The sequence below is a fragment of the Nannospalax galili genome, unplaced genomic scaffold (genome assembly GCF_000622305.1).
Source record: "Nannospalax galili isolate Female #2095 unplaced genomic scaffold, S.galili_v1.0 scaffold433, whole genome shotgun sequence".
Classification (NCBI taxonomy): Eukaryota; Metazoa; Chordata; class Mammalia; order Rodentia; family Spalacidae; genus Nannospalax; species Nannospalax galili.
In genome coordinates, this window is record NW_008338715.1 from 4052598 (window position 1) to 4074680 (window position 22083).

Here is a 22083-nt window from a genome sequence, read left to right on the forward strand (position 1 = left end):
TTAGTTGACTTCATAGTTGAGATATGACTGAATTTTTTGCAATGCATTTCCTATTATTATTTTGGTGGTAGGGATCTTCCACATTGTTAGATAAGGGCTCTAGCATTAACATCTGATAATGTTAGTTGTCCAAGATCCCTGTGGTATTAAGTACAGAATGATGGGGCAGTATTTCCAGCTACGAAGCTGTGTAGATTAACATACAATTTCATTATGTGGATAGGGCAGCCCCTTAGATAGTACCAGAAGCAGCTGAGTGACACTTTTGTAAGACACTAATAGGGACACATACTTTAGCCACTTGTGGTTTTCCTGCTTCCAGTTTAAGATTAGCACCACGTGATGACTGGAACCTAAGCAGCCATCTTCCCAGCTGGAAGGCCATGTGGACAACAGAGCAAAACCATCCAAAACCTTGATTGTTGATTCAAGGAGTTGCCAGGGAATCCTGAACTGGTTCCCCTGATGTGAGTCTGAGAAGAGGCTCTGGTTTGTTTAGGTTGCCATACCTAAGTTTCTATTATTGTCTGTACAAAAGTTATACACTAGCTAAGAGAAATTATGAAAATTATGACTCTCTTGGGAGTAGTCCTAAAAAATCATTTGTTTGGTTCCAAGCCATCAGGCAGCTACTTTATTGCAAATTACATTTTAAAACTTCCATTTCTTTTCTGACCTGTACCAGAAAAGTTAATGATAGTTTCTAAAAGTAAGAACTTAAGTCTGTAATACTGTTTTTAATATCTTTTTCCTCCTGGTTAGCTATGTGATCATAAAGCTATTAAAGAAATAGCAAAGAAAATTGATGTGTATTTCTCTTGCTTTGCACAGAAATAATATTTATTTATACTGTATGTATTTAAATTTTCCCTAAGGTAAATGTATGTTCAGGAAGCAATGATGCACAGAATGAACCTTAAATAAAGGTTGACAAGTAATGACTTGAGCACTGATCCAGAAATAAGTGAGTGAAGAGAATACAAGTTGGTGAAGGAAGAAAAGTTTTTTGTTCTAGATGTAAACATTCTATTTAGAAACTGAATGATGTTCCCCCATCATTATTAGAATCACTCTTTGAAGCATCCACAATCCATTTCTATATAAAACGTGCTTATTTATATGAAGTGTGCAATTGGAAGAGGGAGAATTGGCATGGTAAAGCAACCATTCCTGCTTGACCTTAAAAGCCCCCAGCTCAGGGCAATTTTCAAGGACTCCCAGAATGACCTTCTGTCCGCGTCAACATGGAATTTCCAGCAACAGCTGTCATAATCCTTTGGAGATCTTTTAGATGCATGAACTGATCTCTCCAGACTCTGAAATAACACCTGGAGGATGTACTTTACTCTCGTTATGCCATTTTACTATCTTTTGATTCAATGATTGATTGCTTTATAGCAGTAATTAATGTCTATAATTTATCAGAGGGAATCCTTGTAACTTTTCTTTATCTACAGAAAAGCACTCCAGTTTTGTAGGTGGAAGTCACTTCCTTTGATGTCAACAATCTTTTAACAATAGGTTTAGGGCCATAGAAACATGCAGGGTATAGATTTATATTTTCTCTCTTACTGATACAAATCAAGTACAGATTTATCAAGCTGTGAAATATATTAAGTTCACAGGGCTTTAACAAAGGGTTACCAAACCACAAGCACCCACTGTGATTCAAACTACTTTCAGATGTCCTTTTAATTATATTAAATGAAAGTTTGGGTTGGCTTTGATGCTTATGGGCAAACATGGAAATCTCTTGAAAGAACTGGTAAAAGCACTCCCTGTTGCTGTCATTAATATAGTACATTGTATGCACACTGCTAGCCAATTTATTCTAGCCACTTTAACAAGGATATCCTGCCTGACAGGCCACACAGGATAGTATCACAAGTCAAGCAAAGCACAAATCATTAGAGGGCTAAGAAAGTTGTTTGACATGCACCACAGAGCTCTTTGTCACACAGCCAATTAAGTGACCAAACAAAGAACTTGAAAATACTCATTAATTTCTTCCTAGCAGTATAAATGGAACTTAGAATCCTTTCTGTCTTAGGCACCAAAGGCACTCAAGTAAAACTGGCATAATTCAATTTGCACTTTGTCAAAGGTGTAAGTGGCAACTTCAGTTCACCGAAAGTCTGCATTAGTGACACAAAAATGAAGGGAATGGGAAAAAAATCTTTACGTATTATAGTTATAGATCTCTGAGCTTTGTGTGGAATTTTTTCACATTCATCAGAAATTGATATTACTTTTATCTTTGGAAAGCTGGATCAGCAGTTTTGAGCTTGTTCACGAGCACTAAGCTTCATTTCTTCCTCCTTGAAATAAGAACATTAAGGGGGAAGCCTGGAGAGATAGCTCAGAGATTAGGAACATATACTGCTCTTCCAGAGGAACTGAGTTCAGTTCCCAGCTCTCACATCAGGTGGCTCACAACCATGTATAACTCCAGCTCCAGGGCATCCAACAACTCTGGCCTCCACAAGTTCCTACACTCATGCACACATCACCCCTTAACACACACATAATAAAATATAAAAAGTAAATTAAGAATTTAGGGTGATTCTAATATACCAGGTTCTCCTGCTCCTAGTACTACACCTCCCTTAGAGCTACCCTTAATTGCTGGCTTTTCTTCCAATCACTGACTTCTTAATTACTGAATACTGGGACTTAGTGCAACATTCTTTTCTTTTTCAGCCCTCATTCTGAAACCATTCTGGAAGAAAAAACGATATTCCAAAGAGAGATGCTTTTACTGTCAGATTATTGAAACAAGAGGCCTCAAAGAATAAAAGTTTCCCCAGGAATTCCACTCAAGGGATGGAGAAAACTGAAGCCCAGGCACCGAACAACAGAGGAACTTGTCTCCCAAGAAGAGATTTTAGACAGTTCTGAGAACTTATCAGAACGCCTTGCAGGACAAGCCAGAGCTGAAGCAACACTGGGTCAGTGACGGTTGGAACACAAACTGGTGAGGCCTGCTTATTTATGCATACGCCCTGTCATCTACTCAGTCTTAACACTCAAGATGAAGAAGATAGGCTTGGAGGACACTGGGACCTTTATCTGTTCCTCTTTAAAATGCGGTCACCATTCCTTGTCTCTTTAATCGGCATATTGACTTAGAATTTAGGATGATTCCAAGATAACAGGCTCTTTTGCTGAGCTAGCCTCATGGAACTGCTAAAGTCCAGGCTTTGACCCTATAATCCCCAGTAAAAATTTCCTTGACTTCATCTAGTGCAGTGACTTTAGATGTCACTGTCAGTTAACAGTTTTAAATGATGGTCTCTAAGGCTGACTTCTCAAACTACACTCAAAGTAAATAACAATCAATCAATCAATAAATAATAATAAATAAGTGAATGCTTCTTGTTCTACACAATGATAGCCAGACAATTTACCTAATAAATGCCTTGCTCTTAATTAAAAAAAAAAAATCATTGTTATTCTTCATCTTAGCAATGAAGAAACCAAGATGCCTGTCTGGCAAGCAGGATCCATGTCATCAGTACCAGTCTTGGCCAGTCCTTTCACCTCCTTTGTGTCTCAGTCAGATCCTCTTGGTCTCTAAGCTACCTTCTGGGAACATGATAGTAGCTCTTTTAATAAGCTTTTATGGCAGTCTTCTATTCCTTGGAATAAAACTGAAAATTCTCTTCTTAAATAAAAACAGCACTCTACCACTGAGCTATATCCCAGTGTTGTTTTTACTTTTTATTTTGAAACAGGGTATCACTAACTTGCCCAGGCTGAACTTGAACTCACTCTGGGGCAGAACTTGACATTGCTATCTGTTGCCTGACTTTCTATGTAGCAAGGAGTACAGACAGGCCTGTACCACCAGGCATGGCTTTAAAAAGTATTAGACTCAAAGCACAGAAATGTCTTTTTACTATGATAAATGTCAATTTGTATCTTTTAGTAGTCAATAAAGATTTATGGTAATATATATCACAAAGAAATGAAGAAAGCAAATTATATTGGAATCAGAAAAGTTTTTAGAACTTATAATGCAAATGTAATGACTTCTGAAAGATTCATGTCTTATTTTAAAACTCACCCCAACTGAAATTGTTCACACTCAGATCATTTATAACTGATATTACAAGTCCAATTTTGGTGTTTTTATTTTTACACAGAATAAAGGGTATGTGGAACAAGAAAATAAAAAAAAAAAAAGATTTAGATAATTCACAAAATAGACACTAACTCTTAAAATAATGAACTGAAAGTTAAATGGATTCAGACGGTCAAAGTCAGTCCTGAAAAACCCATTGTTTATATATTTGGAAACGTCATATTTAAAGAAACCTGCAATGACTAAGCTGTCGTCTTATGCCAGACTGAATGCCTAAAGCCTTTCAAGTATATCAGGTGCCCATTTCATAGACAGCTCCAGATGTGATCTGAACATACAAACAATAGATAACATCAAACTCCTCTTCTTGATTCCAATAGACAGACACATGGTTGTAAAGCACCTTCACTGTAGGATTTCATGGAATAGGAATCTACATAAAAATGATCAGAAGTTGTGACTCCTATTATCGAGTCCAACTGAGCATTTCTGCTTCACTGGTAGTCTCTGTTTGTATTAGGTCTTATCAGATATTTAGTCAACAGCTGAAACATTTATTCACAGCCAGTCAATTATAACACCAGGAAATCAGCCATTGAATAAATTGTGCTATTAATTTTCCATCAGAGATTCATGTTTGAATGACCATGCAGTTCATATATTTAAACATTGAATGACTAATTATCCTGAAGGCCCCACTAAAGGATAGCATAAATTACAATCGAAAACAGTCCTAACACTACTTCAAAACAATCTCCAGCTTTTTGTGTTGTAAATTCTGCCTCTTGTACTATGCTTCCGCAATTTTTTTTCAAAAGTTTAGAAAAATAAACCTTAACATTTTTTTATACAAAAAAGTCATTTCATATGCAAATTCAAAGCTAATCCTCCTAATCTTCAGTATTCGAATTAGTTTTTCCTTTTTAAATGACTCTCACAAAGTGCGGGTATTTTCCCCATCCTAATGTCTTGCAACTCATAATGAAACTCACAAGACATAAGTTCTATTATTTCTGTTTGCTTCTTTCTTAAAAACAAAATCTGAGCTTGAAATTAGTAAGGATGGATGAGGTTCAAAATATGCTTCCTGGCACCTGAGAAATCTACACAGGCAGGATGTCACTTCCACCGCTCCCTACCCTTCTCCACAGAAGCAGGTATTAAAATGGGGACAAAATTCCATGACTTTGCTGTGAGACACATTATAATGTCTTCATTTGAGCGATGCCTACTTATCCCAAAGAAAGGAACCAAAGACCCAGAATTGCCAGGAAAGGAATGAACAGACCTCGCAACGCATCTAGTGGACAATATTTTTTTCGTATTTTATTATTTTTTTATTTTATTTGTATGTGTGCATTTGCAAGCGCACCAGTGTCGTGCAATGCTCGCGGAGGACAGAAGAGGCCATCAGATCCCCTGGAACTGGAATTACAGACAGTTGTTAGCTGCCATGTGGGTGCTGGGATTTGAATCTGGGTCTTCTGCAAGAACAGCCAGTGCTCTGAACTGCTGAGCCATCTCTCCAGCCCCTCTAGTGGACAATATTAATGAGTTAAAGTTTTGCTGTGAAAGTTCATCTTTTTTAAAGTTAAAGTCTCCTTCATTTTATTGAGGTTACAACATGACTTTGTCCAAGCATACTGAACCTTGGCTGGCCCACTCTTCATCAACCCTAAGCACAAAAATTCACAACTTTCTCTGCTTCTTTGGGTTTTCTTTTCCAAAAGTTCCCATGTCATACAGAACTTATATTTAATAAACTACTTTGCCATTTCTCCTGTTATTCCATCAGGAAAATTTTGTTTTAAACGCCACAGCCATGAGTCTAGTGACATTAAAGAAAAAAGAAGTATTACAGAATCAACACTTAATGGACAAGTTGGGATATCTGCAAATTAACTGGCATATATGGAACACTTGTGATGTATTCTTGAGTAACTGATAAGATGTGAAAAACATCATATCCAATCAAAGGTGATAGCTACATTTTCCAGAGGGAGACTCTAACTTTAAAAAAGATGAACTTTCACAACAAAACTTTAATTCATCAATATTGTCCACTAGATGCAAAAATAGTTACTACAGCAGAGATTGTGTTTGTTTTGTTAACACTTTTGAGGAAATAAATGAAGGATTTCATGTATGGCATTTTTAAAACAGGGACAGCTGGAATTTTAAAAAAGAATGCCAGTCAGAAAGCAGCAAGGCAGAACTCCCCATTCATTAAAATGTCTACTGCACTGTGCTTTTCACAACCTGACTAATTTTCCCTAAGGTCATCTAATTCCTTATCCTATGATTTTTCACCTAAGTAACTTCCAAATTATTAATTCAATTCCCATTTTTGTTTTTGTTTTTTCTGTTACCTAAAAAGAGAGGATATTTAGCTCATTGGAAAAATATAAGCAAACTAATAGATTAAGCCAATGCTCCTATATGACATTTAATTGTGAATCAACTGTTTAAAAAAAAAAAAACCTTAACAGCCACTAATTTAGCTTCTGGGGTCATCTTTCTCTATGTACAGATGAATATCCTTTCATTTTTATATTTTCATTATTTATTTATATTTTAAATTTATTTCTATTTTTGTGTATGTTTTCATGCCTGTTTGTAAGTGCACCCATCCATGCAATGTCCACGGAGGCAGGAAGAGGGTTTTGGAACTCCTGGAACTGGAGGTATAGACAGTTGTAGCTGCCATGTGAGTTCCAAGAACCCAACCTGGGTCCTCTGCAAGAAAAGCCAGTGTCCTGAACCTCTGAACCACTGAGCCATCTCTCCAGTCCTGTGTTTCCTTTTATAATTCGCTGTGCCGTGTATACAGAGAGCACCGAGTTCATAGGCACACAGCTTCGCATTTTCCTTTTCCTTTTGCCTTTTTACAAAACAAAAGAAAAATAAAAACAAAATCCCCACAAAATAAGAGAAAAAAAAAAAACAACCTAAAAACAAAAAAGGAAAAATAAGGAGACAGGAAGCTTGTCTAAGGATTGTTCTCTTTTACATTAAACCCATAACCTTCACCAGTGGTACTTTTGGGGAATGAAGTTTGCATACTGGATAAAAATTACATTTACTTTGGGAGTAATATTTTGCAATGAGAGAGTTACATAGCCACAAGCCTGTTTTGAGTTTTATTTTGGAACTCAAGCAAGATATTCCAATTATTCTAGACTGTTTCTTGCCTTATATTAGCCTGAATGTCAATTCTGAATGAATTGGTACTCGTAGTATGAATGAAATTCTTTTAAATTGAGCTTGATGAAAAAATTAGAGATTTATATGCTGCATCGAACTCACCTGATGAAAAAGCACCCACCTCAAGCCATACCTTCTCTCTAGACTGTGTTCCTCTTGCTTGATAGAATTTGGCACTGCCAACTTCCCTATTAGCAAGACTCTGTCTTTCCATTCGCCCCCCTCCATGCACTCCCTGAAATTCCTTCCACACAATCCGGCACATTATCATTTTTCTCAGATGTCCATGCATGCGACCACCAACAGAGACAATTTAACAGCTTAACACATTTATAAAAACGCAGAAAGTACCTGGACATAGGCTCTGCAAGAGCGCTCTCTTTTCTGAAGCTGAATCCATTAAGACAGCAGATTAAACACAGAATAGAAAAAACAAGTTAGTGACAGAAGAAAACAAGAAAAATAAAAGAACACATTTACACAACACCTTATTTTTTTTTATTCACTACTTTATAGAAGAAAATGAAGTCTAAACAGCAGCAATATGTAATGTTTGGCTTGAATCTAGTAGCCAAAACCTGTCAGAACAACCCAAGTGAAAACCTAGATGGTAGACAGCCATTAATGATAGAAAGACATCTTTGAATACATTTAGTAGAAATTAGTAAAAAATCAATATACATTCATGTGAAATGATCCAGTCACATCCAGTTAGTTATTCGTTCATGAGTATTAACGGAGACATAGATGTTAAGTCAATTCTGAAAAAAGTTTGGAAGCTATTATTTCAAAAATAGCAAATTATTTGTGGTTCTTAGACAATCCAGATGGTTGATTCAGGTTCATGTTATGTGTTCATTTATACCTGATAGATAAAATGTTGTCGTATGACGAATAGGGTTGATCAGGAGAAAGCAGAGTTTATTAGCAAAGGAACACATGGGACAGATTCCCTTCAGGGCAGGGAAAATGTCTGCCCGGGTCTTGAGCTGGGTTCTTTTAAAAAGGGAGGCTTCTGCTTCCTACAGAAGGCGGGAAGATGTATTTTTTTTTAAAGTTGGGTGGTGGGGGGGGAAGTGGGAGAGCAGGACTGGTAAAACCTGTTCTCTTTAGAGATCAAAGGGGAAGCCTGCTGTGTTGGCCAAACAGTGGAGAAAAGTCTGCTTCTCTTGACTTCAAAGACCAAGGTGCTTATCAGCTAGGTTCCCTTTTCTCAGGAGCATAAGAAGTCCTTGGGATCCTGTTGGTGAGGGGGCAGGGCTATCTGAACCTTAACAATACCTACAAAAATTCTATTTATCAGGAAGATAGAAATGCCCATTCATCGTGACTGTTTAAGCCTAAGGGGTAAATGCCAAGATATAACTTCAGATTAAAGGAATGTGATTAATTTCCTGACTTGTTGCTTTTATTTTTTCAAGAATTACTTTTGACAGTTTTGACCAAAATAGAATACATTTTAGAAACTTTGGTGGGAGAAGCTTGCTTGTGTCTGTACAGGATGTTTTTGTGGGAAAAGTTTGACAGAAATTCATACTCAGGCCCAAACTTATTTTCCTGGTACTAAAATGAATAATAATCCTTCATTCATGCTGTTTAAATGAGTGACCCAAAATTTTATAAATAAGATTGTGTGATTTCCTCCTCTTCTCTGCTGTTTTTTGTTCCCTTCAATGGTACCGTGAATGGTAAATTAAAATTATCCAGTTGAAGAAACAGTTACTATGATGCTTTTTATGTAGCTAGCTAATACTACTCCAACTGTAATTCAAGCGTTCTTTGATGAGAGAGAACTAAGTGAAAAATGAATGCAAGTGAATCACCAGGGCTGTCATTTGGATCACTGACTCAGGTCATAGTTCTGTAAGCCTCTAAGCCCTGCAGAATTTAAAGGTGGAGTGCAACTGATTTGTACCTAGTTGACTTTGCAAATCTGATGGGTATAACTGTTTCAGGGATAGTGGGAGCCACAGGAAATGAGAGCAAGCCAGCAAGCACGTGAATAACCTTTACCCTTTCATCTCCTTACCCAGTCATGCAAATTAACATATGACAAACCACATTATGTAAACAATTGGGGAGAGCCAAATGGGAAACAAAAGAGAGCATTAAAAAGCCTCACAAATGGAAATTTGCCCATTATGTAGTTATTTGGTATTCAGCCTACGCAAGCTGATTAGCTATAGCCAGTTAGAATGAGACATTAATTACCAACTTTACCTGATAGTCTCAGACATCTACACCATTTTTAAATAAAGATACAAAGTATCAATATAACATGTCATGTTATGGTATGTAACATTAATAGAAATCAGTACTCCTAGCACATTATGATAAGAATAGCTGGCAGCCATATTCATTAATAGCATCCCATCAGCCTGGGTAACAACACATTAAAATCACAGCATGCCACACCATATAGGCAGCTGTGGATTATTCCATCAGAGGCTTGCTTGTGATTCTATCAGGATACAAGTGAAAAAACAATAACTCCCTTATGCTCAGCATGACAAAAAGACCTCATAAATTATATCTAATAAATAAAGATTAACATTGTACCTGCTTTCCAAAGATGAAATTGCAGCAAGAGTTATCTGCCAGATAAAATATCTGGCTTTTTAAAATTGAAAGATTATCATTTTAAAAACTGTTTTTGCACTTTGAGTGAAATTCTTACCCCACTAAAAGAGAGAACTAAATACACTAAGATAACTCTACAAAGTCATTTTTTCAGTCAAAAAGCAAATATTTTAAAAATTCCCTCTGAATTTAGTTCCTCTAAATTTTTTAGAGGAACATTAGTCCTCCAATATCAAATTTTTACTTTTACTTTAAAGTTAGAAAGACAATGTTAGTCAAGGCCCTAAAATTCAGTTAATATCACTCAAGGAACACCTTTATTTGATGGTAGCAATTCTAACCATTTACACAATAAGGTTAGTTTAATATGTGATATTTTGCTATATAAATAAATGAAATTCTTTATAATCATATATATCATATCATATATGTCATATTTGTAATTTATTTAAATAAATTCATGCAAATAATATTCTTTATAAAAATAGTAACAAAAATTCAGAACATATATTTTCTTCAAATTCAAAATATTCAAATTTTCTTATTTAAAATTCACATTTGCTAAAATATGTTAAGCATTTAACATTTTATTCATAATGATACAAAAATCTGAGTTATTTAAAAATTAAAATGAAGTATATATTAAAATCCAATTACATGCTCTAGTAGTTTTTAAAAGTAATATAACTAGGTTAAATTACTTCATTTTTAAAAATTAATAATGGGTCGTTAATATGCTCTCGTTAATATCTCCTAAATTTCTATTTACTGATTAGACATTTGTTTCCCATCAATTATTTTGATATAAGAGTTTGTAGGAAAAAAAATTAAAACCAAGTATATTCATCCACACTAATTTTGGCATAATTTAGCATAAAAAACTAGGTAAGTGTTTCAAAATTTAAAAATAGAAATGTATATACAAATATATATGGCAAAATTGCCATATAATATCTCTAGATTAAAAGTCAAAAAATGCCATGACTGTAATGAAATACTGAAGTTGGATGTAAGTATTGGTTATCTTTGGGATTCTCAGACTATAGAAGCAAGAAACATTAAGCAAGGATATGTCACTGATTTTACTTGAGATTTGAAGTTAGACACAGCTATGGTCCTCACCTTGTTTAGGCTGCGGGCTGCACTGTCTTTTCCACCTGGTGTCAAGTTCCTGAGTTGTACATCCAAGAGGCCAACCAGCTGGTCCATGGCACGGACTGAGTAGGTGATGTCCCCAGCGTTCAAATGATTTCTGGTCTGCTCAGCCAGCTCCCTGGCAATATTGGCAGCTGTTTCTCCAGATTTCAGCTATAATTTAATAGAATAGAAATGAAAGATACTTTTACGTAGGTACTTTTATTGGTCACTCTTTCTATTGTTGTTTTTGTTTGTGATGGGGTATCCCTTTGGCTCTAGCTGGCCTGGAACAGCTATGTAGACCATCCCAGGCTGGCCTCCATCTCATAGAGATTCAATATTTTGTAATGCAATATGAAAACAATAGTGCTGTTATATATTTGTTTCTCTGTTTGATAACTCATTTTGATTTTCTTATTGACCACTGATATCATGAAAGTTAATTCTTATATCCTTAATTTTGAAGATACTGTGTTAACGAAAAACATATTTTGCCTGATTTGTAAAATCTCCTAATTTTTCATCGTGGTACACTGGCAAATGAATCAATCAACTCAGGAAGTTGAACTATTTAAACTTTTTCTCATTGAGAAAAACAGTATAGTAACAATAATAACAAAGCAATTATACAGCATGCTGATGATTAACAAAATAAACCAGTAAAAATTCTACAAATGTTCATTATTATGACTCGAAAAAGTAGAGAAGTACAATGCATGGCCTGTAAATGATACTAACACTGGGCATGGTAGTATTGCTTCTAGAATGCTAGCACTTGGGAGGCAGACAAGACAATCACTGTTAAGTTTCAGGCCAGTCTAGGCTATATAGGACAGTCAGGGCCTCAGAGAAAAACCCTACCCAAAACAAAACAAATCAAAACCACCAAAACAAAAACAAAGACCCCAACGGAACCAAGCAACCAAACAAAAAAACCCAACAACCCTAAACCCAAAATTATTTATGAAAACAAAAAATTAAAATCCCTACAAAAACACTGACATTCAATGTTCTTCAATGTTCACACTAAAAAAAGTTTGCAAGAAACTATAAATTATAAAAATATTAATAAGAAAAATATAAAAAGTAAGTTTTTAAAGTAAAATAAAAATTGCTATAACTATTTTGTCTCTCTGAACCTTAAAACTGAATAAATCATAGAAATTATTCCTGAGAAATTAAAGGTGGTTCTCTCTCTCTCTCTCTCTCTCTCTCTCTCTCTCTCTCTCTCTTTGCCTTCAGATAGCTGTTAAGAGAGGGTGTTAAAGTTTGAATATGAGATGCTCCCAAAGCTGTGTTTGAACACTTAGTCCTCTGTTGGCCGCTCCTTCTTGGCTTTATGGGACATTTCGGAAGTGTAGACTTGATGGAAGAAGCAGGTCACTGGGGGCAGGCATTACTGTTCTATGGCTCAGCACTGGCTCCTTCCCACTTAACTTCTTGATTTGGTGGGATATGAGATGGAGATTCCAAGCTACATACTGTGCCACCGTGGAGTCACCTAGCACCACTCTTTCCTTCTCCAGCATTAGGGACTAACTGTAAACCCAAACTATAAATCAAAATAAACCTTTCTTCCCTTAAGTTGCTTCTTCTATGATACCTGGTCACAGTAACAAGAAAAAGGAAAAAAAAAATCTAATACAGGAAGAGTGTACATAAAAGCCAGTAATATTAATTTAGCAATGCAAATGTAGTAACAGAATTGTGTTCCCACAGCATTGTGAGAATACAGCACAGAAATAACATACCTTAAGAAAAGAAGAAGGAGGGCAATAGGAGTTAACAGCTAAATGAACCTTAAAAAAATATGTCTAGTGTGATTGGGTAAAATGGACACTGGAGGAACTGCTTAAGGAGAAAGAACACTTTATGTAATAAAGATGAGACAGTAAAAAAAAATATCAAGTCTAGAATAACCATGATTTGGGAAGATAGCACGCTATAGGTACAGGATGGGGAAAAACACTATTTTCTACCTTTGGAATATAATAATGACACTGTTACTGAAGAAAAACTTATCTGTGTGGGGTGGGTAACTGCACTGGATGAAAAGGCTTGGCAGAAGTCTTCTACTGTGCCTTTACCTTTCAGTCAGATTCTACACAGCTTCACTTATGAAATGTAGGTATGTTGGTGATCTGAGATATGTTTTGCCTTAAACTATAATACAGAGTTAATGTGACCTAGATTTGCTAGTACTTCCCACCACTCCAAGGCTAAAAACACCAAACAGGATTGGAAACCCGGGACCACAAAAAAAAAAAAAAAAAAAGAGGGGGCATCTCAGTTCCTGTAAATCTTATGTCTAATCCCAGACAATACATGCATGTTCCTTCCATTTACTAGGCTATTGTTCTATCTCATTATTATTTTCCTAGATCTGTAACCACTCTCATGATATAAAGTGACGACCCCCCCCCCCACATGCTCAGAAGTTTTAGGCTTCTTTGCCAGCCTTTGGGTAAATGATTAGATCACAGGGGCTCTAACCTCATCAGTGGACTAATCCATCAATGGATTCATATTATTTAATTTTGAGATCCAATCTCAGTTGGTATCCAACTTGAGATGCCTTTAGTTCTGCCTCCTGAGACAACGTTGTGATTACAAATGTGAGCTATCATGCTGGACTCCAAACTTAATGGCAATATTTGGAGGTGCTGGAAGCTAGCAGATAAAGCCTGGCTAGAGGAAATAGGTCACCATCAGAAGTGGATTCTGGCAGGTAGAGCTTGTCCCCAGCCTCTTCTCTCTGTTTGCTCCCTAGCTACTGAGATCATGGTGAGCCTCCTCCCACATTTCCTGCTGTCTGGTGTTCTGCTTCACGTTGGTACCAAACCAATGAGATCATCTAATCATGGACGAAAACCTCATAAACTATGGGAAAAAATTAATTTATCCTCCTTTAAGTTGATTTTTGTCAGATATTTTATCACAGCAATGAAAACTGATTATCACACCTCTGGCCTCCCTCTGGAGTTGAGAAGCTGACTGGTGAGTTCCCTCATGGCCATTCTTTGGCCAATGAGCCTTTTCTTTAACTCAAACATTCTTCTTTAGGACACTGTTTTCCTCAAGATGAGCTTCCAGGCCCAGGTCTGGTAAAAAAATACCTGTATAATATAAACTGTATATGTGCATTAAATACTTAGGCCTAGTTCCTTTCGGTCTGTCTTTCTGTGTTTATCTATCATTCATCCATCTATCTATCTATCTATCTATCTATCTATCTATCTATATCTATCTATCATCATCTACCTACTTATCGACCTATAAACAATCATCCATTTTAACAATTGTTCATTTAACCTGTATGATCTTTAATCAACACTTGCATTATTTTATTGGATTAGGGATTGAAACCTGGGCCTCATACAGCATGAGTCCATGCTTTCCCATTGAACTTAACCTCATTATTTGAATTTCTATGCCCTTGTGTTGAGGTCTGTGGATACAGTAGTGAAAAAGAGGGTTATTAATAACAAATGCCTTACAATCTAGTATCAGAGTTATTAAAATCTTATCTCTATACTTATTTAATTCTAATCTTATTAAACATAATACAGAATCCCTGTGTTTATAGGAATTTTAATCTGGTATATATAAAGTTACAAAATAATTTGAGAAATGCTTCTCTGGGAAAGGTTCAATTTGAAATGCAATGGAAAAGAAGGAAGGAATTATACAGGGAGGGGCTGGTAAGGGATTCCAACCAGAAGGAATTATTGATAAGAAGGGTCAAGCTGTGCTTGGTGGCCATGTTTTTGAACCCAACTCTCAACTCTTAGGAGGCAGAGGCAGGTGGATCTCTGTGTTAAGTGAGATTTAGGCCAGCCTGGTCTACATAGTAAATTCCAGGCCAGCTGGCTGCAGGGAAACCCCGTCTCATAAAAGACCAAAAAAGGAAAGAAAGAAAGAAAGAAAGAAAGAAAGAAAGAAAGAAAGAAAGAAAGAAAGAAAGAAAGAAAGAGAAAGAAGGAAGGAAGGAAGGAAGGAAAAAGAAAGAAAGACAGACAGAAAGAAAGAAAGAAAGAAAGCTAGCTAAGGATAGTTGCCACAAAGGTACTGTACCAGAGTTCAGCCAAACAAGAAAGCTGAGTTCTCAGCAGAAGTAGCAGCCCCAGTGCCCCAGTTTGAAAGTCATGTGAAAAAATTTAGAACAACAGGAAGGTGCTAAACTGTGTCAAAATTAGTGGTCCAATCAGATTTTCACTGAAACTTAGCTCAAAAGAATCCATTAGAAGAATCAGGAGTGAATGAAAGGAGACTGGGTGACCTTTGTGAGGGTTAAGGTTGTTAGGGAGTGGACAAAGACAGATGGTTGACTGAAGAGGGATGTACATGGAGACCTTCTAGGTCATCTACCTACTAGTCACTGAGGGGTATGCGGCAGAGCCAGCAGCCACAGGTTCTGCTTTATGTAACTTAATGGTGGTGCCCCTGATTGGATTTTCCCATACCTCCTGCAATCTGAACTCAGTTCCATGACCACCCTTCCTGAGGACTGCCCACATTCTCCATAGTGGCATCTGAAAATTCTCTCTTGCTGATCACCCTATTCATTTTTCTCAGTCCAGTTACTGTTCGTCACATGACTCACTTCTAAACAAAAATGCACACATATTTTGAATCTGCTTTGAGTCTTCATTGTGCAGCTATAGGATTGAAAGATTATTCCTAGTAAAAACCTCATTAACATTTCTCTTTTCATTAAGTCTCACTAAAGTTGATTCTTATAAATAAGCACACACTGAGAAATTTTGAGTTTTGTGAGGATTAATAAATTAATTACTGCACTGTGGTAGGATTCTATCTATTATTTAGTCAGGGGAGGAATCCTGCTGCTATAGATAATGACAATAATTGTGATCAAAACATATATTATGCTGATACGTCACCTGTTAAACTTTGACACAAGTAAAATGAGTGTTCTTTGAAATAAGCTTTGAGATTTTATGAGATTTTATCAACACTTAACAAAGAGTCAAAAATTATAAAGGAATTGCTCACTACATAACTATATAGTGGTACCATTTCTTTGAATGCTGTACCTATTTTAGTATATATCTGAGTAAAGTGAGCATATGAACAAAGTGTATATTATGTCTAAAAAGTGGAAGTACATTAAGTAAGTAGAAATTTTTAGAAATCACCTTGTGATGCTTAGTCTTGACTGCCATCTTGATCAAATTTGGAATTAAGTAAAAGGCATGCCTCTGGGCAGATGTGTGAGGGTATTTCTAGGAAGGATTAACTGAGGGGTTGAGACTGAATAATAACTTCCCGCAGTGCTGAGATGTAGAGGTCCATGGGAAAAGTAGATGTCTGTTTCCCTGCCTGCCTGCCTGCCTGCCTTCTCTCCTTGATAGTGCGTGTATCTACTGGGTCACTGCCACGGTTGCTGCTATCATTCAATGATACTGGCACCCGGCCTCTCTGGCCTTCCAAAATGGACTAAAGAACAACAGCTCTTAAGGAATCTTCCAAGCCAATCCTTAGCACCAGTCTGTGACTGCAGAGATACCCAGCCTGAGGCATCTACTATCCACCTGGTAAATTAAGCATCTGCTGGATTCTCACATCTCCAGTGTGCAGATAGACACTGTTGGACTATGTAGCCCCTTATTTATTCATTGTGTAAACCATTCCTTTTATAGATCTATTCATTCTCTTGGTTCTGCTCCTCTTCAGAATCCTAATACATCCCACCAACCTCTGATAAAATTATAAAACTATTTATATAGCATTCTAGGTCTAAGAAAGTCAAACTGGGGTCTGTAGACAAGAGGTGACAGGATTTGACCTCCTATTCTGGGGAAAATAACTGGGTTATTTTATATTATAAAGTAACAAAATCATTTCTAGAACTCTCTATTCATCTTCAGAAAATATAGGAAAAATGCTACATTATCTCAAACCTGTCAGGAGCTTGTGTACAAACAACAGAAAAGAGACTTGAATTTGTCATAGAGAAAATGAAACTATTGTCTGTGACATTTCAGCCAGTTCTCTTTCACATAATTGTTGGACCAGGTCAGGGAGTCGGAAGCTTTACCTCACTGGGCATGGAAATAACATGGAAGTGATTTAAAACTACAATATGACAGACTTACAGTCAATAAAAGAGATAAGAAAACAGGATAATTGTCACATACATTTTGGGAGGCAGAGCTCTGAGCTAACTTGCTAACTGAAAAATGTTTTAAAATCAGTTTGAAGATGTATCTACCTATATACATGTAAATGCACATTTTTCTTAATGTTACTTTTCTACCTATCTATTGAAACATTTATTCATGCAACCAGCCATTCACTTACTTTTATTGTTTTCCATCTACCTACTCACAACTCTTCCCCCTCACTGTTGGAATAAAGTTCCTTTATTCTTTTCCTTTTCTGTACAAATTGTACTTTTTATTAAATATCATTATTATGAAAGCATCCTGGCCTCTCTGTTTACAACAAATTCTTACATGAATTTGAAGCTTACATTAAAAAGATTACATTTTCTCAAGTGAAACTTAATCCACTGTCTATTGTCACATGAAATGTAACCTTTAACTTTACCAGTATATAAATAGCCCCGATTCATTTTTGAGTCCCAAACCACCAAGATTCTCTGCCTGTTTTCTTCCTCTTGGACTGACTGTTGAGGGAGGCCAGCATAACTCATTTTAAAAAATAAAATGTAAATATTAAGTTTGCTTTGCCCAAACAAATCTTTCCAGTTATTTTACAGTGTATAATTGCTGTCTATAGCAGTGCTAACAAGTAGCATGTAAACACTGATATTCAAATGAATGATCTATCCTATTTTATGGATGAAGAAATTGATGTAGAGGTTAATGGCTTGTTCACCATAATTCAGCTATCAAGATCCTCAGGTCAGTACCCTTTCCTTTAAAGTGCCCAGATATTTCTCAGTAGCCCTGTAAAGCCAAAAAGGGAGTTGCTGTGGTCTGCATGCAACCACTAAAACCTAAAATGCATATGCTGAAAAGAAATGCCCAATGTCATTTGAGGGAGGGGCTTGGAGAGGAATTAGGTCTTGAGGGCAAAGTTCTCATAGATGGGGCTGGTGCTCATATGAAGAGGTGTTAAACAGCTGCTTGGTCCCTTCTACTGTGTGAGGATGCAGCAAGAAGCCACCAGCTCTGAACCCCATAAAAAGTCCTTACCAGCTACTGAATCTTCTGGTAACTTAATTTTGGACTTTCCAGCCTCCAAAACTGTAAGAAATAACTTATGTTGTTTATAAACCACCTAATCCATGGAATTTTGTTACAGACATCAAACAGGGTAAGACAGAAGGGCATCACTCTTCAGGGTGCATGCACTCCCAAACTTAAGCCTTGACAGAAAGCCACTCCTCTGCTTCAGTGAGATGAAGGGGAAAATAAATCATTAAGATATCAATTTTACTTCAATCTTCTAAAATGGCAGAAAAAAAAATCAGAAAAGTGGGGAAGGTAGGAGGTCAGAACAAGGGAGAGGACGTGGGGAAAGTGAAAAATAAAACAGAAAAGAGAGAGAGAGGAGAGAGGGAAGAGACAACTAAAAAGAGGGAGATGGGAAAGAAATTTGTTCAGCTTTCTTCCATGTTCACAGAGTGGTTTACAGAGCAGCCTTAACCAGGCAGAGAGGGCAGACAAACTAAGGAGAGCCTGGCAGGGCAGTGGGCATGCGTGGCTCAGAAGGCAATCATCGTTTATTCGGAGGTTGGCAGGTGTGGAGTAAGAGAGACGTGTTGATGAAGGTGGAGCTGAAAACCCCCAGTACCCTCAGAGAGCCTCCAGCAGTCGGAAGCTGATGGAGAAAGCGCTTTTGAAGATTTCATAAATTCAAGACATTGTTATAAATTCCAGTTGACTAAATTCTTTAATTTGAATATGATTATACTATATCCTAACTTTATAGACTCATCAGGATTAAACAGAAATGCTCTGGAAGAACAGGGTCTATTTATTACAAAACAAAAACATCCCCTCCATGAATCAAATGGGCAACAGCTGTCTGGTCTTTGAAAGGAATTATCTCTTTTGTCCTAAGATTAGCAGGGCTGCAGAGGAAAGAAAGGAATTAACCATCATTATCAGTTCAAGTCACCCAGCAATTTCTGCAATGAAATAGCCCAACCATATTCAGAAATTATCATGAAAACACTCAGCTTTCTAGGTGAATTATTATTGAATTTATATTAACCCCTGGGCTAAGTATCTAGGGAGCATTTTTTTTTTAAGTTGCTAATGTTAAAAAGATATGCTGCTGATCTCTTAATCTGATCACATCCAGCAAGAGTTATTTGCCCCAGGGTCTGAGCTACATTGTAATAAAATCAAAGGACATAAAAGCTGTAGCAGGAACAGTGCTGAAACTGGAGAAGTAGCTTTATGAATAGCAACAAGTATGGAGATGCATATGAAAGAGAGTAACAGAGTCAGAAAAGCCATGTTCTTCCGTGATTTAGGGTGAATAGATAGCTATGGCTCATCTGCTAAATGATCTACTGGGAAGATATTTATGGATTATTATACAGTATATTATTGAGAATAAGCCTGGTTAAAAACAAATACCGAAAAGAGCAAATGGCACAGGGAAGCTTTTAGGAAGGCCATTATTTGTAATATTTCTTAGGAAAAAAAATCTCTTTCAGAAATTCCTCAGCACAGCTAATGTGCCATAGATGGGCCCTCCATTTTCGGAGTGCATAAATCCACATAAATTTCTATAATAAGGATCTGTCCCCTAGCCCTTTGGCATAAATGCACATCTGGTCTCTGTTTGTAATGAAATCAATGCAAAGCCCCACAGTGCATTAATAATAAAAATGTTCAACATACTGCAACTGAATAAGCCCTGCAAATTTGAGACTGAAGAGCCCATGTGTGTACTTGTAGCACTGATAAATGATTAGGCTACACACATTTGTCAAGTGGTTTAGGATTCCAGAGGTAGAATTTTCTTTAGCATAATTATTATTATTTTTTGGTTTTTGGTTTTTTTAATGGTCTTTTTGAGATAGGGACTCCCTGTAGCCCCAGCTGACCTGGAACTCACTGCCTCCCAGGTGCTGAGATTAAAACATGTGCCACCACACATTCCATGTTGTACGTATGCTCAACACTTTTGTTTGCTTGATAGGTAATTCCTCTTGGATGTTTGTATTTATAGCTCAGAGTATGATAGAAATTTGATTAATAATAAATTTAGTATAAGCACTAATACTTGGCTTAGAGGAACTTCATGGGTTTATATTTTTAAAAACAACTGAATCTTAGAATTAGCACATAGTATTATTAGAGGTTGTCATTAAATCTGAAACTCAGTTAAAATGAAAGAACTGTTCTACATTTTTTTAAGAATCCTATTTAGTTTTCAATAGTTACAATCAACAACAAAGGGATATAGATCCAGTCTTCCTTATAAGTCTCATATTTACCTTCTGTGTTATATGGTTGACCCAAGGAGAAGAGCAGTTGCTGAGATCTGGTCCTTGGGGATCCCAGATTCCATCAGGAGCAAGGCATAGGTAAGTTGATACACCTACAATAAAAGAGTAATACGTCTGCTTTGAATACTCAAATCATTTATCTTAGAATGACTTCATGCTTTTGCTATGCATACATATAAGTAAAGGCAAAAATGAGGTAATTACATTGAGATGATGTCTATTAAACACCAGATATTAATAGCATGCAAGCAAATGACATTGGATAAACATTGTTTAGTAAATGAAAACATTCAGTATTTTTAAAGCTAATATTGGCATTTATGGTGGGTTTGGAGAAAGAGTTCATGAATTAAATTCATATAAGAGCTTGCCTTGAGGGGCTTTTTGTTTGAGTTTGCAGGGGCAAGATAATACTAGAAATCCTAGGAGTTACTTCAAGTGGAGAAACATATGTTGTCTTGGGGGGACTTCACGATTTTTTAACTGGGTTCTTCTGAATGAAGGAATTGTATTTAATCGAGTTGGAAAAGCAGAAAAGCTGGAACAGAAAGTCCCTTGTCTGCCATGATGGAACTCTGTGAAGACCATCTAGAGATGAACAGATTCAGATTTCAGAAAGGTGACTCTGGCAGCAAAATTGAGGATGGGTCTGAAAGAATGCTATGGTTAAAGGGAGGCATCTGTGTCTGAAATTCTATGAGAACCTAGGTGTGGCTGGCCTGGTGTATAAGAGAATGCAAAGAGGACAGGTCTGAGGTACACTGGCAGGGACCTTTAAGCCCAGGGAGGGGTTCAGGAGGGTTCCTTTAAATCTCTTCCCCAATTTTCACAGACCAATTAGATCTATTTCCATAGTGTTGTCAAATACTTTCAAATAAAGGTTTTCACTAATCTTCACAAGAAGTGCCTGGAGCAGGGAGGCTACTAACATTTCTTTTTCAGGGAGGAAGGAACTAAGGCCCAAAAGAAAGAAAGAAGGAACTCTTAAATGGCTTTCTGATTCCAGTACACAGAAAACTTTTCAAATAAATAACACCCTCCTTTTCAGAAGAAAAGATGCTGATTTTTTAAGTGCTTTGCTAAAAATAAATGTGCAATTTTATATATATAAAAAAGTTAATCTCTGCTATTCCTATCAGTTTAAGGGAGGGGGGAGGGAAGGGTATACAAAGAACCTAGGGCATAAAGGGAAAGAAGGAGCTCAAGAGAGGTAGGACCACAGGAGAAGGGTATTATGGGAGAAAGGGGGGCACTGGGAGCACATTAAGAGGGAAAAGCATGATGGAGGGGTGAGACAATGTGAGAGATAAACAATGCCTGGCTAGCTTTGAAAACCAGTAAGAACCATATTACTCCTACAACCTATTGAAAAATTATACATAGCAGATCAAGAAATTTATATCTAGGTAAGGTTTATTTGAGAACAACTGATCTTTGCCTAAGATTTTTCTATATGACACACAGTAATTAAAAATACCAGACTGGTGGAACTAACTTTCTTGGGTGTTTAACAGACATACTTTGAGGTCTATAATAATTTGGTCAGAGGGACATGAAGGACACTTTTTGCCTCTTGCCCTCCTAGGTCATCAACTAGTTCCAGAGGACTATGAGCATCTCTCAA

The 22083-nt window shown here is 36.7% G+C and overlaps 1 protein-coding gene across 18 annotated transcripts in view; it reads right to left on the reverse strand.

Moving 5' to 3' along the window:
• Positions 1-22083, reverse strand: part of Adgrl3 (adhesion G protein-coupled receptor L3) — an 877792-nt gene that overhangs the window by 177292 nt on the left and 678417 nt on the right. For 16 of the 18 annotated variants that reach the window (XM_008833280.3, XM_008833274.3, XM_029563589.1 and 13 more), the window contains 3 exons: positions 20448-20551; positions 10991-11176; positions 7640-7678 (listed from right to left, as the gene is read on the reverse strand). In XM_008833280.3, the coding sequence (XP_008831502.1) occupies positions 7640-7678; positions 10991-11176; positions 20448-20551 (329 nt within the window). The remainder of the gene's footprint in view (positions 1-7639; positions 7679-10990; positions 11177-20447; positions 20552-22083) is intronic. The other 2 variants (XM_029563593.1, XM_008833270.3) reach the window with 1 other exon arrangement.